The sequence below is a fragment of the Oncorhynchus keta genome, chromosome 16 (genome assembly GCF_023373465.1).
Source record: "Oncorhynchus keta strain PuntledgeMale-10-30-2019 chromosome 16, Oket_V2, whole genome shotgun sequence".
NCBI lineage: Eukaryota > Metazoa > Chordata > Actinopteri > Salmoniformes > Salmonidae > Oncorhynchus > Oncorhynchus keta.
The window spans coordinates 17,224,878-17,243,384 of record NC_068436.1 but is presented as its reverse complement, the minus strand read 5'-3'; the positions used below and the strand labels follow the sequence as shown (position 1 = coordinate 17,243,384).

The 18,507-nt window shown below is 42.6% G+C and overlaps 2 protein-coding genes across 3 annotated transcripts in view; one reads left to right on the top strand and one right to left on the bottom strand.

Moving 5' to 3' along the window:
• The window catches only part of tbck (TBC1 domain containing kinase), a 67,557-nt gene extending 56,044 nt beyond the window's left edge, over positions 1 to 11,513 (bottom strand). Inside the window, 7 exon segments of the mRNA XM_052464864.1 lie at positions 1,279 to 1,372; positions 1,571 to 1,712; positions 4,108 to 4,181; positions 4,380 to 4,494; positions 5,394 to 5,466; positions 10,726 to 10,970; positions 11,375 to 11,513. Coding sequence (XP_052320824.1) covers positions 1,279 to 1,372; positions 1,571 to 1,712; positions 4,108 to 4,181; positions 4,380 to 4,494; positions 5,394 to 5,466; positions 10,726 to 10,918 — 691 coding nt within the window. The 5' untranslated portion in view covers positions 10,919 to 10,970; positions 11,375 to 11,513.
• aimp1a (aminoacyl tRNA synthetase complex interacting multifunctional protein 1a) overlaps positions 11,509 to 18,507 on the top strand; it is a 30,371-nt gene continuing 23,372 nt past the window's right edge. Inside the window, exon 1 of one of the 2 annotated variants that reach the window (XM_052464860.1) lies at positions 11,509 to 11,643. Coding sequence is in view for 1 of the 2 variants with exons in the window: in XM_052464859.1 (XP_052320819.1) it covers positions 11,925 to 12,055 (131 nt within the window). In the remaining variant the exon portion in view is untranslated. Of the gene's footprint in view, positions 11,644 to 11,917; positions 12,056 to 18,507 lie in introns of those variants that run through there. The other variant, XM_052464859.1, reaches the window with a different exon arrangement.

The window sequence follows — 18,507 nt, the reverse complement described above, 5'->3', positions numbered from 1 at the left end:
AATGAATAACCCCATCATAAACCCCATCATAAACAATGAACAAATAACCCCATCATAAACAATGAATAACCCCATCATAAACAATGAACAAATGAACAACCCCATCATAAACAATGAACAACCCCATCATAAACAATGAATAACCCCATCATAAACAATGAATAACCCCATCATAAACAATGAATAACCCCATCATAAACAATGAACAACCCCATCATAAACAATGAATAACCCCATCATAAACAATGAATAACCCCATCATAAACAATGAATAACCCCATCATAAACAATGAATAACCCCATCATAAACAATGAACAACCCCATCATAAACAATGAATAACCCCATCATAAACAATGAACAACCCCATCATAAACAATGAACAACCCCATCATAAACAATGAACAACCCCATCATAAACAATGAACAACCCCATCATAAACAATGAATAACCCCATCATAAACAATGAACAACCCCATCATAAACAATGAACAACCCCATCATAAACAATGAATAACCCCATCATAAACAATGAATAACCCCATCATAAACAATGATCATAAACAATGAACCCCCATCATCATAAACAATGAATAACCCCATCATAAACAATGAATAACCCCATCATAAACAATGAATAACCCCATCATAAACAATGAATAACCCCATCATAAACAATGAACAACCCCATCATAAACAATGAACAACCCCATCATAAACAATGAACAACCCCATCATAAACAATGAATAACCCCATCATAAACAATGAACAACCCCATCATAAACAATGAATAACCCCATCATAAACAATGAATAACCCCATCATAAACAATGAATAACCCCATCATAAACAATGAACAACCCCATCATAAACAATGAACAACCCCATCATAAACAATGAACAACCCCATCATAAACAATGAATAACCCCATCATAAACAATGAATAACCCCATCATAAACAATGAATAACCCCATCATAAACAATGAACAACCCCATCATAAACAATGAATAACCCCATCATAAATCATAAACAATGAACAACCCCATCATAAACAATGAACAACCCCATCATAAACAATGAATAACAATGAATAACCCATCATAAACAATGAACAACCCCATCATAAACAATGAATAACCCCATCATAAACAATGAATAACCCCATCATAAACAATGAATAACCCCATCATAAACAATGAATAACCCCATCATAAACAATGAACAACCCCATCATAAACAATGAACAACCCCATCATAACCAACCTGTGGCTCACCAGGCTGATGGACATGGCAACACGTTCACTTACCCAAGGTGATGATGAATTTCAATCTCTCGCTTATTTCAATGTTCTGCAGTAGTCTTCTACCCTGTGAATAAAAGGTTGATAGTACATGAGGACAGAATGACTTCCTCCTAACCACAATATCACACTTTACTTGAACCCTCAAATCAATGGTTATATAACACTGTCATAACATCTGTCAAAGACAGTCCTGACTTCTGACTGACAGCTCAATCAAATAATCAATCATTAGGTCAAGACATGGGGGTTTAAGAGAGCTTACTGCACACAGCTCAAAGAGCAGGACTCCCAGGGACCACACGTCTGTCTTGGGCCCCGAGGGAAGAGGGTTCTCCCCCTGGGAGGGGTCACTAGGGTGGACTGAGCCCTGGGCGATGACCTCAGGAGCCAGATAGGATGGGTACCTGTGGACAGAGATAGTCAGAGAGAGGGTCAAAGGTCAATTGAATACCCTGCAAGACATAGTAAACTTGAGAGCGTTGAGGTTGTCTTGAATTAAATACAATGAAACCTGTTTGCAACAGATAACATTTGACAATGAACAGACTTTGATGATTAATCTACCTAAATATTCCAGGTACTTCCTGTTTTGTTGAAGTCATTGTTTAAGTGATGCATGTACAGTACGTTGCTTCATATCATGGAATCTCCGTAAACACTAGACAGATAAGCTTATTTCATCTTCAAACCAGATGTTTTACTTGGAGACTAGATAACACAGGACATCAGAGGCAGCAGCAAAAACACACACACACACACAATCATTCCCCCATTCAACAACAGGCTATTACCCACAAAGACTTTCTAAAACATGAGGGCCTTTGTGTTTTGGATAAGACTTCTATTACAGTACTTATTACAGAAACAATGGATTACTTTAATATCTAAAACCTGGATATCATAATGGCTGGTCATGGCTCACATCAACACCATTATCCCAGAAACCCTAGACCCACCCCAACTTGCATACCGCACCAACAGATCCACAGATGATGCAATCTCGATTGCACTCCACACTGCCCTTTCCCACCTGGACAAAAGGAACACATGTGAGAATGCTATTCATTGACTACAGCTCAGCATTCAACACCATAGTGCCCTCAAATCTCATCACTAAGCTAAGGACCCTGGGACTAAACACCTCCCTCTGCAACTGGATCCTGGACTTCCTGACGGGCAGCCCCCAGGTGGTAAGGGTAGGTAACAACACATCTGCCACGCTGATCCTCAACACGTGGGGTGCATGCTCAGTCCCCTCCTGTACTCCCTGTTCACTCATGACTGCACGGCTAGGCACGACTCCAACACCATCATTAAGTTTGCTGATGACACAACAGTGGTTTGCCTGACCACCGACAACGATGAGACAGACTATAGGGAGAATCAGAGACCTGGCCGTGTGGTGCCAGGACAACAACCTCTCCCTCAAAGCGATCAAGAAAAAGGAGATGATTGTGGACTATAGGAAAAGGAGAACTGAGAATGCCCCCATTATCATCGACAGGGCTGCAGTGGAGCAGGTTGAGAGCTTCAAGTTCCTTGGCGTTCACATCAACAAACAAACTAACATGGTCCAAGCACACAAAGACAGTCGTGAAGAGGGCACGACAAAACCCATTCCCCCTCAGGAGACTAAAATGATTAGATCCTCAAAAGGTTTTACAACTGCACCATCGAGAGCATTCTGATGGGTTGCATGAATGCCTGGTATGGCAACTGCTTGGCCTCCGACCGCAAGGTACTAGAGAGGGTAGTGCGTACGGCCCAGTACATCACCGGGGCCAAGCTTCCTGTCATCCAGGACCTCTATACCAGGTGGTGTCAGAGGAAGGCCCTAAAAATAGTCAAAGACTCCAGCCACCCTAGTCATAGACTGTTCTCTCTGCTACCGCACGGCAAGCGGTACCGGAGCACCAAGTCTAAGGTCCAAGAGGCTTCTAAACAGCTTCTACCCCCAAGCCATAAGACACCTGAACAGCTAATCAAATGGCTACCCAGACTATTTGCATTGCCTGTCCCCCCCACCGCTACTCTGTTATTATCTATGCATAGCCACTTTAATAACTCTACTTACATGTACATAATTACCTCGACACCGGTGGCCCCAGCACATAGACTCTGCACCGATACCCCCTGTATATAGCCCTGCTATTGTTATTTACTGCTGCTCTTGAATTATTTGTTCTCTTATTTTTAAGGGCTTTCCTTGAAAACTGCATTGTTGGTTAAGGGCTTGTAAGTAAGCCTTTCACTGTAACACCTGTTGTGTTCGGCGCATGTGACAAAATGTGATTTGATAAACAATAGATTGACCATTACACATACATGTCATAGTAATGCATCTCATTCTATTTCACAAACAGCATTTAAATACTGTGTTGTGTTCACAGAGGGACCTATGACCTCCATTACCAGAAGATCCACAGTACTGCAAGTTCCAGACGTTCGAGGTTCACAATCTTCCATTATCATATCATAATTTATCATAGTTATCTCTATATGACAGTGGACCATGTATTGCTTTTAAGATTAATAAATTAACATAGATTAATTGGTAGAGCGTGGCGCTTGCAGGCCAGGGTTGTTGGTTCAATTCCCATGGGGCACCAGTACGAGAAAAAAAAGTATGAAAATGCATGCACTCACTACTATGTTGCTCTTAGAGCATCTGCTAAATGACTAAATGTTGAAAAAAATGTGTTTTCACTGCCTAATCTAATGTCAGTCACAATTGATTAGCTTCTCACATCTATCGACACATTCGTTGTATATGAGAGGTTAGATGTGAACAGGACTTACCCAATAGGAAAGTCCACATCTGCCCCGTGGTCTGTCATGTAATAGAGCCCAAACTTAGCCAGCTTCACCTTGCCCTACAATGAAACAATGTTACATATGACAATGTTCAACGTATTGATGGCCTTATGATAAATCAATAATGCATCAATAACGTGATGACAATCAGCCTGTTTAAACGAGAGCGCAGGTTTAACCAGGCTAGATGACAATGGCAAATGGCGTTAAATGCCTTTCCATTAGACCCCAAATGATAGGGAAGGGAGGTTACCTACCTTGCCGTCCATGAGGACATTCTGTGCATTGAGGGCTCTATGAACCATCCCATGTTTGTTCATAAACTCTAGTCCCTCCAAGGCCTCATAGGCTATCTGGAGAACCCTCTCTGGGCTGTAACAGACAGACAAGGCCTGAGAAATCTTATATACACATTATAAAACTTGGGCGTAGCTTTAGGACCTGTGGTGTTTGGCTTGAAAAAGGGTCATGTATGGTACTCAGAGTCGGTCTTTTTTTCCAGCCAACAAAGCTACAACAGGTCATTGTGTGTACTAAATATGTAGTCATTTCCCCCTGCCGGGTCTGTAGAGTTGAGGAGTTCATTCGGTTTTAAGTGTTTTAGATGGAAGAGGTTTGTGTTATTATCGTTGTCAACCAGTAGATGGCAAGGGGAGTGCATAGTCTAGTCCTGATGTAATGAAGCTATTCTTCTTTGTTCAGTTAAACCATGGTCATTCTACTGACAGAGAAATAGAACTGGGTCCTCTTAACATTCCATAACATAGTACATTATCATTGTACTACATCTATATATAGTCTTTATGTTGTGTAAATATTTTACTATGTAGATATAGTGCCTTCGGGTATTATACTATTTCTTATCGTTGTTGCTTTGTCGAGAAGGAACTTGCAAGTAAGCATTTCGTTGGACAGTGCATAACAACAAATCATTTGTAGACTGCAAATTGACCGCAAGTATCCTAAACAGATAGAATATTTGTCTAAAACAGACATTTCAAACCTTGCTTGCAGTTGTATACGATCACATATACAGTACCTCTCGAATTAAGTGTAGGAATACTCTAGAACAGATTCCAAAATTAAAATCACTTGGAGCTGATTTGCTGGTGTTTTTAGTCTTTTATGTCCAACTATAAAAATGCTAAATAAAATAACACTTCCTTTTTATATAAGAAAACTTAGGGCCCTAAATAAAACAACAGCCGGGCCAAATTCAGGCCACCAGTTGGTCAACCCAGTGCAACTAATAAAAAAACTTGAAATCTTACCTGACAGTTTGAACCTGTTTCTGGAAATCATTTAGACTGCTTTCGTAGTGTTCCGTTACAACAACAAGTCGTTCTGGAAGAAGGAAGAAGAAAAGGTGTGAAACGGTAGATCAAAATGACATTGGTCAGCCCTGGCATTTTATTGATTTCATATGTTTAATATGTGATTTCAAAACATCTGTTTTACGGTCTGCTGCTTGTTCTCCATTTTTTTTTCTTCCAGCAAGGCTGGTATTTTGTTGTTTTTCCGACGAAGGAGTGTGCCTTTAAGTTAAAGGTTTAGCCACAACATGATTGGTTAAACATAGCCCAGAAGAATGTTCTAAATGAAACGCTAGCGCCATGTGTTGTGATATGCAATTACCAAGCTTTAAAGCTGCACTCAGTCCTTTATAACTCCCCATCCACACAATACATGGAAAAACTAAATGTGATCTACAAAACCTGACAACAAAGGGTTCAGCGCTCAGGACCTTAAAACATGGTTTTGACTAAATGGAATACAGTTCATGTCAGAATTGACTTTTCTTAGCAGGTTAGGAGAATTAGGTAAAGGTTAGGAAAAGGGTTAGGGTTAGCTAAAAATGCACAAAAAAATATATACTTCAGACAGCAATTTGACATAAGCTTCTAGCCGTGACTATAAAACATCTGGGCATAAAAAAGGATGAAACAAAGCAGGCTAAAGTAAGCTTTTAACAACTCAGGAAGTCCATAATGACAGTACTGTGTATACTTTGGCCAAAAATCATTAATGTGTCCAATAAAACCTGCATAATGTGGATTTGGGATGATTTCCGGTTTTTGTTGAGACTTTTAATAAAACACATTCTTGTGGTAATATGCTTAGCAAACAAAAGCGAAACAAGTTAGATTGTGCAGTTGGAGTTTGCCAAACACATTCAGTTATTTTACAGTGACTCGGATGAAACAGAAAACACTACTAAAAAACAGAGACATTGTTGAAAGCTGAGAGAGCCTCTTGAGGAGGTATAAACCTGTGATGAAGATTCTCTATATTTGCTCAACTGTGAATGACAAACTGGGGTACAAATCAACGTGTAAACTTATGGGTATGACCGCAATGAAGTCAATATGAACAGCCTCTTTTCACACAATAATACACAAGATTATTAGGTGTTTCTCAAAATAGAAAGGGAAGGTCAAGGCTCCGTTGCAATACACTGAATGCACACCGTTCCCTCTTCCTTCTGAATGCACACCGTTCCCTCTTCCTTCTGAATGCACACCGTTCCCTCTTCCTTCTGAATGCACACCGTTCCCTCTTCCTTCTGAATGCACACCGTTCCCTCTTCCTTCTGAATGCACACCGTTCCCTCTTCCTTCTGAATGCACACCGTTCCCTCTTCCTTCTGAATGCACACCGTTCCCTCTTCCTTCTGAATGCACACCGTTCCCTCTTCCTTCTGAATGCACACCGTTCCCTCTTCCTTCTGAATGCACACCGTTCCCTCTTCCTTCTGAATGCACACTAAGTAAGCATTTCACTGTTGGTCTACACCTGTTGTTTACGAAGCATATGATGAATAACATTTTATTTGATATGACACCAGTCATATACAATAGTAGATGCCGAAAGGAAAGGGATAGGATTTAAAAGCTCCTGTCACGTAAGTACGAATCTCCCCTAAGTCCTCTTTAGTATCACTCTCCATCCCACTCTACCAATACTAGGATATTTCTGGTTGTGGAGCGTTGTCACGATACCAGTATCGTGATACTAGGATACCTGATTTTCCATGTATTCTTCCCAATCTCTGAAAGCCAGATACAGTCAAATAGAGGAAAACAAGTCACTCAAGATGGCGCCGACAGAGATGGTCACCTCGCTTCGAGTCCTTAGGAAACTATGCATTATTTAGTTTATATATCATTTCGTACATTGTTACCCCAGGAAGGCAGTCATCAATGACCTCTTATTACATACAGCCAGGAAGAACTATACGTCAACTTATCAACATTACGACCAGGAATATGACTTTCCCGAAGCGGATCCTCTGTTTGGACCACCACCCAGAACAATGGATCTAATCCCAAAAGCTGACCCAAAACAACGGCGCCGCAGAAGGGACAGACGGAGCGGCCTCCTAGTCAGGCTCCGTAGACGTGCACATCGCCCACAGCTCCCGAGTATACTACTCGCCAATGTCCAGTCTCTTAACAACAAGGTAGACGAAATTCGAGCAAGGGTTGCCTTCCAGAGAGACATCAGATTGTAACATTCTCTGTTTCATGGAAACATCGGTGGCGAGACATGGTCGTTATGACACCATAGGCTTTGTTGATCTCTGCACCAGACAGGATGCTCTTGCCAACATACTTGGGGTCCAACATGTACGCTGCTGCGTGTAAGGGCTTCAGGCAGAAGTCTTCACACATTTTGATGTATTTCAGAACTGCAGTTTCCTCTGCTTGGAGCAACAGTGAAGTGGGCAGGGCAGTACACACTTCTTCTCTTACATCTGCAAGCATCAGAACATCAGACAGGATGGCAGGGTCTCCCTCAATCGTGCAATGGCTACTGCTATAGGTTTTTGGCGTTTCAGGCTGCTTTACCACCCTCTCTCAAAATACATCATCCAGGAGGATCCTCTTGATGGGGCTGTCCATATCTGCAGACTGTGATATAGCCATTTCTTGGAGAGACTCCTTCCCCTCCAGGAGACTGTCAAACATGATGACAACACCACCCCAACGGGTATTGCTGGATAGCTTCAATGTGGTGCTCTTATTCTTCTCACTTTGCTTGGTGAGGTAGATTGCTGCTATAACTTCAAATCAAATCTAATTTTATTTGTCACATACACATGGTTAGCAGATGTTAATGCGAGTGTAGCGAAATGCTTCACATACCTAACCATTTCCTTGGCTCTCTTGTAGAGTGTATCCATTGTTTTCAGTGCCATGATGTCCTTGAGGAGCAGATTCAATGCATGAGCAGCCTAGATGTGAGGGTAGGACTCCTCCACTTTAGACCAAGCAGCCTTCATGTCCGCAGCATTGTCTGTCACCAGTGCAAATACCTTCTGTGGTCCAGGGTCATTGAGGACTGCCAGCTCATCTGCAATGTATATGTTTGTGTCTGTTGTCTCTTGTGTCTGTGCTCTTGTAGAGTACAGGTTGAGGGGTGGAGATGACGTAGTTAATTATTCCTTGCCCACGAACATTCGACCACCCATCAGAGATGATTGCAATACAGTCCGCTTTCTCTACAATTTGCTTGACCTTCACTTGAACTCTGTTGAACTCTGCATCCAGAAAATGAGTAGATAAAGCATGTCTGGTTGGAGGGGTGTATGCTGGGCAAAGAACATTCAGAAATCTCTTCCAATACACATTGCCTGTAAACATCAGAGGTGAAGCAGTTGCATACACAGCTTGAGTAAGACATTCATCAGCATTTCTCTGACTACGTTCCTCCATTGAGTCAAAAACACTTCTGATTCCAGGAGGACCATGAGCTGTTGCTATCGATAAGGTGTCTGATTCATCATTTCAACCTCAAATAGAAGTAGAGGGACTTTTGTCAGAGGTTGCTTCTTGTGTGCGCTGAGGGAACTTTAAGCACTTCTGCATCTTTGTTGCATTCTTCACATTTGATTTGGCACATTATATGCAAATTTACACAGCTTTAATGGAAACAGGTGAATTAACACTCCTCAGTTAGGAGGCTCAAGCAAGCTAAACCCCACATGGTAGCAAAAACTAACTAGCAGAAATTGTTAACAAGTTAGAAATTATTTAAACACACTTTGCTGTAGGCTACTATTTAGTAGTTAACAAAAAGTGATGTTTGTCATATAAAATATATTTACCCAACCGAGTATTGTAATCAAAACTCACCAGAAAGCATGTAGTCCTTGGCTCAGACAGTGTAGTAGTGTGGGCTCAATAGCATCTCATTAGTGTGCAAGATCTTGAGAATCAGCTGTACATGTGATGAAAGAATGCACTGTGCATGCAGAGGGTTGCATTGAATTCTATTGAATCGGGGATAGTTTAACCAAAATATGCCACAAGAACTAGAATTGACGTGTGTATCCCACAAAAAATGTTCACTGTTATAAGCTAACTTTTTTGATGATTTAAGGAAAATTCCCAAAATTCCCGGGCTCAACTTCCCATGGAAAATCTCAAGAAAAATTCTGGAAATTTCCCATTAAGTTTCAGACCCTTTGCAACCCTAATCCTGAATTTATTGTAGCTGGGGATTTTATATTTGAGATCAACGCTACCTAAATTCTATCAGCATATTGATTGCACTACGCGCAGGGGTAATACACTCGATCACTGCTACTCTAACTTCAGCGATGCAGACAAAGCCGTCACCTGCCCTCCCTTTCTTCCTTCAGCAAATCCAACCACGACGCCATCTTTCTCCTTCCGTTTTATAGGAAGAAACTCAAACAGGATGTACCAGTGACTAGAACCATTCAACGCAGGTCTGACCAATCAGAAGCCACGCTCCAGGACTGTTTTGATTACGTGGACTGGGATATGTTCCGGTCAGCCTCAGAGAACAACATCGATCTATACGCTGACTCTGTGAGTGAGTTTATAAAGAAGTGCATTGGAGATGTTGTACCCACTGTGACTATTAAAACCTACCCTAACCAGAAACCGTGGCTGGATGGCGGCATTGTCGCAAAACTGAACTCGCGAACCATCACATTTAACCATGGAAAGAGGTGTGGGAATATGGCTGAATATAGTTTTAGTTATTCCCTCCGCAAGGAAATCAAACAAGTGAAATGCTGGAACAGGGACAAAGTGGAATCACAATTCAATGGCTCAGACACGAGACACATATGGCAGGGTCTACAGGAAATCATGGAATACAAAAAGAAAACCAGCCACGATACGGACACCGACGTCAAGCTTCCAGACAAACTAAACACCTTCTTTGCCCGCTTTGAGGATAATATAGTGCCACCGTCACATCCCGCTAACAAGGACTGCCCCCCCCTTCTCTGTGGTTGACGTGAGTAAAACATTTAAACGTGTTAACCCTCGCAAGGCTGCTGGCCCAGACGGCATTCCAAGCCGCGTCCTCAGAGCATGCGCAGACCAGCTGGCTGGTGTGTTTACACCGCCTTAACATCTACACTCACATTAAAATTTGATTGGATCTTTCACCATTCCAGGTAGGCCTATTTAAGTGCTATATCAGTGCTTTACCATTTGTGTATTCTGTGCATTCAGATCACTTTTACTCCAAGGAAGGTAGGTTGAGGGGGTGATGTATTTTCACTGTATCAAGAATAGTACCCAAAATACCCATTGACAAACAGACAGAGATGCGTAGTCCTACCATGCTTCCCTCTGGAGATGTCTACGTACTGGCAGAGCCTGGGGTGGGAAATGGTCTTGAGCAGCTGGAAGCGGCCTAGGATCTTGATGGAGTTGGGGGTGAGGGGGAGGCCGTTGCTCCCGCACACATCGTGGGGGAGAGCCGAGGCAAAGAAGGTGAAGGCCCCTAGCTGGGCGTCTCTCAGTGGCCTCATGACTGCTCACTGCTCCAGTGTCCACTTCAGACAGTTGACAGCTCCACACACCCTATGGAAAACACAGAGACAAATGATCAACAGTTTATTCATGTTTACAAACACTCATTTTAATTTGAAACTATATCTAAATACAACAGGTGCCATGTAGCTAAAATACAAGTTATATCACAGCTTTTAAACGCAGAAAAAAATTCAGATAACACAAAAGAATGGTTACCACACAATTTCATATCCACTTAATTTACTTTGTCATCTTGTACAAGCATTACCTAATAGTGTATTTAGGGAGGCATATAACCGGTTTGTATACAGTAGAAGTGGATACAGGCAGCTAACTAAATCGAAAACTAGCGACAGTGCTGCAGTTAGCTTGTACAATAAGGGACGCAGTATGCTGAAAACTTTGAATGAATAAAACTGCAACGACTTTTCGAAATTTGAATGAACACTTACGTTTAGTGAACGTCTGTCCTCATATCCCAAAAATTCTGACCGTAGATTTTATTTGTATTTTATTTTGCATAATCTTCTTTTTCACGGGATGCTATGAGCAGCTGAGAGATAACGTGACCGATTACGTCGATTTTCAGCGACGAAGCTCAGCTTGTCAAAATGATTTGTAAACATTGCGACCTTGCTTACCAATCTACCGGTGTTAGTAGCTTTTGGTTAAATGTATCTATTGCTTAGTGTTAATTTTGACAAACCAAAGGATATAACAGGTATCTTACTTTATCTGCATGTCTTTATTTTCTATGCCTGATCAAATCTCATAAACAATGTTTTTACAAAAATAACCAAACATTCGTAGTACGATTCTCGCTATGTTCTTATTTTGTATTAGCTCGAAATGTAATTTACTAATTGCTTCTGAATGTCAAATAATGTATACATTTACTGGTTACGCAGGCAATAGCAAGTTATCCCAAAAAAAATCCTCATGGTATAAACTGTGCAACTGCGGCGCATATATCAAATGTGTAATCATATGGATAGAGATTGCATGCTAGAAGGCCCGAATAGCCAGATGGTATGCAGACCAGTGACACTGCGCATGGGGCTACGTGGGTCTTTTCTCGAACAGCTGTGGGTATTCGAAACGTGTCGGTCACAGGCAGACGGTCACAGTTTGATGTAAGTTGAATGCATGTTTATTTCTGATCTTTAGTATATTTTTCAAATCGGCCAGTTATTTCTGAATTATTGATATTTTAGAGTTAGAACGATGCCAACCCCTATTGCTAAACTGAGCTAGCTAACGTCAATACTGTTATTTCACCACAGATACAACTATATAACTAACGTTAGCCGGCATGTGCACACGTTTCCTGTCAAAAAAAAAAAGCATATGTATAATTTCTAGGAACTTCATTTACCAGACATAAAGTGAAATGTGGACCTTGCTATGAAATACATGTCAGAATATTTTTTTGTTGTCAAAATCACACCAAATTCTTGTGAAGTTTGACAGCGGGCTGCCATTAGACCACGCACGTCATGCTGTCTTACACAGCAGGAATATGTTGCGGTTTGGGCAAAAGTTGGACTCAAATGTACATTTGATAGCGAGGGACACATTTCACTTTACGTCTGGTAAGTAGAGTTCCTAGAGATTATACATGTGTTTTTGTTGACAGGAAATCCGGCTATAGTTGGATATTCCCCAGTAGTTTTCCTTGTGTTCACCAACATCAGTTATGGACGGTACGGTCAGATCAACCCTACTCCTCGGCCAGATCGTCCAGTGTGCGATCTGAACGCTCCGAGAGTGAAACTCTCTGAATTTACGTATGGGCAATCTGAATTTACAAAATTCTGGCACTCCAGAGTGAATTTAATGAACACACCCCAATACAGTCTCCCGATGTTGTGTCCCAAAGCTAGTTACCCTTGTCAGCAACTGTATTTTCAAACATAAATGAACAGAACTACCTAGTTACAAAAAATAGGCTCACCAAATGTCAAAGTACAGTAGAGGCTGTGAAGGCATGTAAGTAATAAGAATGTCCCTAGTCCCAGCCAGAACTGTCTTGGACAGAACCACAACATTTTTTTTTAAATGGAGAATGTCATGCAAAGCACTGGTTTCTGTCAAAAACAACCCCATTATTGTCCCAAATCATTATAATCCATCAAGTGATTGATCTGTTCAGAGAGCAGTCAGAAACATTTTACTGCAAGTGCTCCCATCATTATATATGTGAATATCAGTCCCAGAAGTAGACCATGCAGTGCATCAGTTATTTCCATTAAAGTCTAAGCCGTTGTAATAAGTTAACATGGAATTGTTTTAAGAAAGTCATACCATGTTTCATTCAGCTGTTTGTTTTTTAATTTTAGGACGACTTTAGGTATCTGGAAAAATATTTTTAAATGATCTGATAAATATTGAATTTGAACTTTACCACAATAGCCCATAGAAACGCATTGAATAACACATTCATGAATGTAAAAAAATAAAGTCCAAAAAGTAAATCGTAAGGAATAAGGTTTGTGACAAACACTGCTGTAGGTCTGCCACCTTCCACCACAGATGCGGAAGGCTGACATGAACGGATGCGGTGGATGGAGACGCCACCCTGATAGCTCTAGCTTAAACTGACAGACTTTGATGGGGCTTTAAAATTTTTTTCTTATGTTACTTAGATTGACGCATCAGGTGCATCAATGGACTTGAAATGCCCAAAACACTTTGGACAAACAATAAACCTATTGGTTGTGTTATTGCTAAAAATCCAGCTCCCATTCAGTAAGTGACGGGTTATACTATGCCTCTATTGGGCAACACAGCCAACTGGTGCTGTGACTGACTCTTTCGACCCCATCCACGTCTTTCAAAGCCAATGCCTATTGAGTGATGACATTATGACCGCAAGAAAGCCAGCCCGTGAGAGAGTGATGGAAAGGCCAAGCCACAGTTGAAAGCTGCACCTGATGTATGTCCTCATAAGAAAAGCCTTGGTCCCTTTTAAAGTGTTCAGATCTCTGCTGGCCTGCTGTGGTCCACACTGTTCTCATTGCCTCGCAGACAGCCTGGTGTTTCATCTCATCTACACACACCCCTCACAGTGGAGACTAACGGCTGCGTTTGTAAATTCACTCTGGACACTCTGCTCTGAAATGCAAGCGCTCTGGTTCGAGCGTCTTGAGCACTTGATAATGACAAATTTACCAACGGACAATCTGACAACACTCTGAATTTACGACCGCCCAGGCTCTCTCTGCCGCTCCAGAGTGAATTTACAAACGCACCCTTAATTAAGTGAGGCTGCTACACTAGGTCATGCCCTGATGGGTGTTCACCGCCACCAAACCGGGATGGGTGGTGAAGGAAGGAAAACAGCTAAATGGAGGAGGACCTAGGCTTACTTCTACTACCACATAATGCCTTAGTACTTCTGTTGTCACTGTTCCCCAAAGACAGATGAAAGGGTACACATACTTTGAGGTTGCTCTCTTGCTTATTATGCTTTTCTCACTATCAACCAACTGGTAAAACACTGCCTAGTACAAGTAGGAGCTAGCTCTATCACCCAACTGGGAAAACACTGCCTAGTACAAGTAGGAGCTAGCTCTATCACCCAACTGGGAAAACACTGCCTAGTACAAGTTTACAAGCTCTATCACCCAACTGGAAAAACACTGCCTAGTACAAGTAGGAGCTAGCTCTATCACCCAACTGGGAAAACACCCTAGTACAAGTAGGAGCTAGCTCTATCAACCAACTGGTAAAACACTGCCTAGTACAAGTAGGAGCTAGCTCTATCACCCAACTGGTAAAACACTGCCTAGTACAAGTAGGAGCTAGCTCTATCACCCAACTGGTAAAACACTGCCTAGTACAAGTAGGAGCTAGCTCTATCACCCAACTGGGAAAACACTGCCTAGTACAAGTAGGAGCTAGCTCTATCACCCAACTGGGAAAACACTGCCTAGTACAAGTAGGAGCTAGCTCTATCACCCAACTGGGAAAACACTGCCTAGTACAAGTAGGAGCTAGCTCTATCACCCAACTGGGAAAACACTGCCTAGTACAAGTAGGAGCTAGCTCTATCACCCAACTGGTAAAACACTGCCTAGTACAAGTAGGAGCTAGCTCTATCAACCAACTGGTAAAACACTGCCTAGTACAAGTAGGAGCTAGCTCTATCAACCAACTGGTAAAACACTGCCTAGTACAAGTAGGAGCTAGCTCTATCACCCAACTGGTAAAACACTGCCTAGTACAAGTAGGAGCTAGCTCTATCACCCAACTGGTAAAACACTGCCTAGTACAAGTAGGAGCTAGCTCTATCACCCAACTGGGAAAACACTGCCTAGTACAAGTAGGAGCTAGCTCTATCACCCAACTGGGAAAACACTGCCTAGTACAAGTAGGAGCTAGCTCTATCACCCAACTGGGAAAACACTGCCTAGTACAAGTAGGAGCTAGCTCTATCACCCAACTGGGAAAACACTGCCTAGTACAAGTAGGAGCTAGCTCTATCACCCAACTGGTAAAACACTGCCTAGTACAAGTAGGAGCTAGCTCTATCACCCAACTGGTAAAACACTGCCTAGTACAAGTAGGAGCTAGCTCTATCACCCAACTGGTAAAACACTGCCTAGTACAAGTAGGAGCTAGCTCTATCACCCAACTGGGAAAACACTGCCTAGTACAAGTAGGAGCTAGCTCTATCACCCAACTGGTAAAACACTGCCTAGTACAAGTAGGAGCTAGCTCTATCACCCAACTGGTAAAACACTGCCTAGTACAAGTAGGAGCTAGCTCTATCACCCAACTGGGAAAACACTGCCTAGTGCTCTATCACCCAACTGGTAAAACACTGCCTAGTACAAGTAGGAGCTAGCTCTATCACCCAACTGGGAAAACACTGCCTAGTACAAGTAGGAGCTAGCTCTATCACCCAACTGGTACAAGTAGGAGCTGCTAGTACTAGGAGCTAGCTCTATCACCCAACTGGGAAAACACTGCCTAGTACAAGTAGGAGCTAGCTCTATCACCCAACTGGTAAAACACTGCCTAGTACAAGTAGGAGCTAGCTCTATCACCCAACTGGTAAAACACTGCCTAGTACAAGTAGGAGCTAGCTCTATCACCCAACTGGTAAAACACTGCCTAGTACAAGTAGGAGCTAGCTCTATCACCCAACTGGTAAAACACTGCCTAGTACAAGTAGGAGCTAGCTCTATCACCCAACTGGGAAAGTACAAGTAGGAGCTAGCTCTATCACCCAACTGGGAAAACACTGCCTAGTACAAGTAGGAGCTAGCTCTATCACCCAACTGGGAAAACACTGCCTAGTACAAGTAGGAGCTAGCTCTATCACCCAACTGGGAAAACACTGCCTAGTACAAGTAGGAGCTAGCTCTATCACCCAACTGGTAAAACACTGCCTAGTACAAGTAGGAGCTAGCTCTATCACCCAACTGGAAAACACTGAAAAGTAGGAGCTAGCTCTATCACCCAACTGGGAAAACAGAGCTGTACTAGAGCTAGCTCTATCACCCAACTGGGAAAACAGAGCTAGTACAAGTAGGAGCTAGCTCTATCACCCAACTGGGAAAACAGAGCTAGTACAGACTAGGCCTATCACCCAACTGGGTAGAACACTGCCCAACTGGTAAAACACTGCCTAGTACAAGTAGGAGCTAGCTCTATCACCCAACTGGGAAAACAGAGCTAACTTCTACTTGTTTAGGCCTATCACCCAACTGGGAAAACAGAGCTAACTTCTACTTGTACAAGGCTTATCACCCAACTGGGAAACCAGAGCTAGCTTCTACTTGTACAAGGCCTATCACCCAACTGGGAAACCAGAGCTAGCTTCTACTTGTACAAGGCTTATCACCCAACTGGGAAACCAGAGCTAGCTTCTACTTGTACAAGGCTTATCACCCAACTGGGAAACCAGAGCTAGCTTCTACTTGTACAAGGCTTATCACCCAACTGGGAAAACAGAGCTAGCTCCTACTTGTACAAGGCCTATCACCCAACTGGGAAAACAGAGCTAGCTCTATCACCCAACTGGGAAAACAGAGCTAGTACAAGTAGGAGCTAGCTCTATCACCCAACTGGGAAAACAGAGCTAGTACAAGTAGGAGCTAGCTCTATCACCCAACCTTGTACTAGGAAAACCCAACTGGAGTACTAGGAGCTAGCTCTATCACCCAACTACTACTTGTACTAGGCCTATCACCCAACTGGGAAAACAGAGCTAACTTCTACTTGTACAAGGCTTATCACCCAACTGGGAAAACAGAACTAGCTTCTACTTGTACAAGGCCTATCACCCAACTGGGAAAACAGAGCTAGCTCCTACTTGTACAAGGCCTATCACCCAACTGGGAAAACAGAGCTAGCCTATCACCCAACTGGGAAAACAAAACAGTACAAGGCCTATCACCCAACTGGGAAAACAGAGCTAGCTCTACTTGTACAAGGCCTATCACCCAACTGGGAAAACAGAGCTAGCTTCTACTTGTTAGGCCTATCACCCAACTGGGAAAACAGAGCTAACTTCTACTTGTACAAGGCCTATCACCCAACTGGGAAAACAGAACTAGCTTCTACTTGTACAAGGCTTATCACCCAACTGGGAAAACAGAGCTAGCTTCTACTTGTACAAGGCCTATCACCCAACTGGGAAAACAGAGCTAGCTTCTACTTGTACAAGGCTTATCACCCAACTGGGAAAACAGAGCTAGCTTCTACTTGTACAAGGCCTATCACCCAACTGGGAAAACAAAGCTCCTACTTGTACAAGCCTATCACCCAACTGGGAAAACAGAGCTAGCTCCTACTTGTACTAGGCCTATCACCCAACTGGGAAAACAAAGCTAGCTCCTACTTGTACAAGGCCTATCACCCAACTGGGAAAACAGACTGGGAAAACCTAGCTTTTTTTGTACTAGGCCTATCACCCAACTGGGAAAACAGAGCTAGCTCCTACTTGTACAAGGCCTTCACCCAACTGGGAAAACAGAGCTAGCTCCTACTTGTACTAGGCCTATCAACTGGGAAAACAGAGCTAGCTCCTACTTGTACTAGGCCTATCACCCAACTGGGAAAACAGAGCTAGCTTCTACTTGCCTATACTGGGAAAACAGAGGCCTATCACCCAACTGGGAAAACAGTATTAGGACTGGAAAACAGAGCTAGCTCTATCACCCAACTGGTAAAACACTGCCTAGTTCTCACCCAACTGGGAAAACACTTAGTACAAGTAGGAGCTAGCCTATCACCCAACTGGTAAAACAACTGCTCTATCACCCAACTGGGAAAACAGAGTACTAGCTAGCTCTTCACCCAACTGGGAAAACACTGCCTGTACAAGTAGGCCTATCACCCAACTGGGAAAACAAGTAGGAGCTAGCTCTATCACCCAAGAGTTAGGAGCTAGCTCTATCACCCAACTGGTAAAACACTGCCTAGTACAAGTAGGAGCTAGCTCTTCACCCAACTGGGAAAACACTGCCTAGTACAAGTAGGAGCTAGCTCTATCACCCAACTGGGAAAACTTGTACAAGTAGGAGCTAGCTCTATCACCCAACTAGGCCTATCATCCCAACTGGGAAAAAAACAG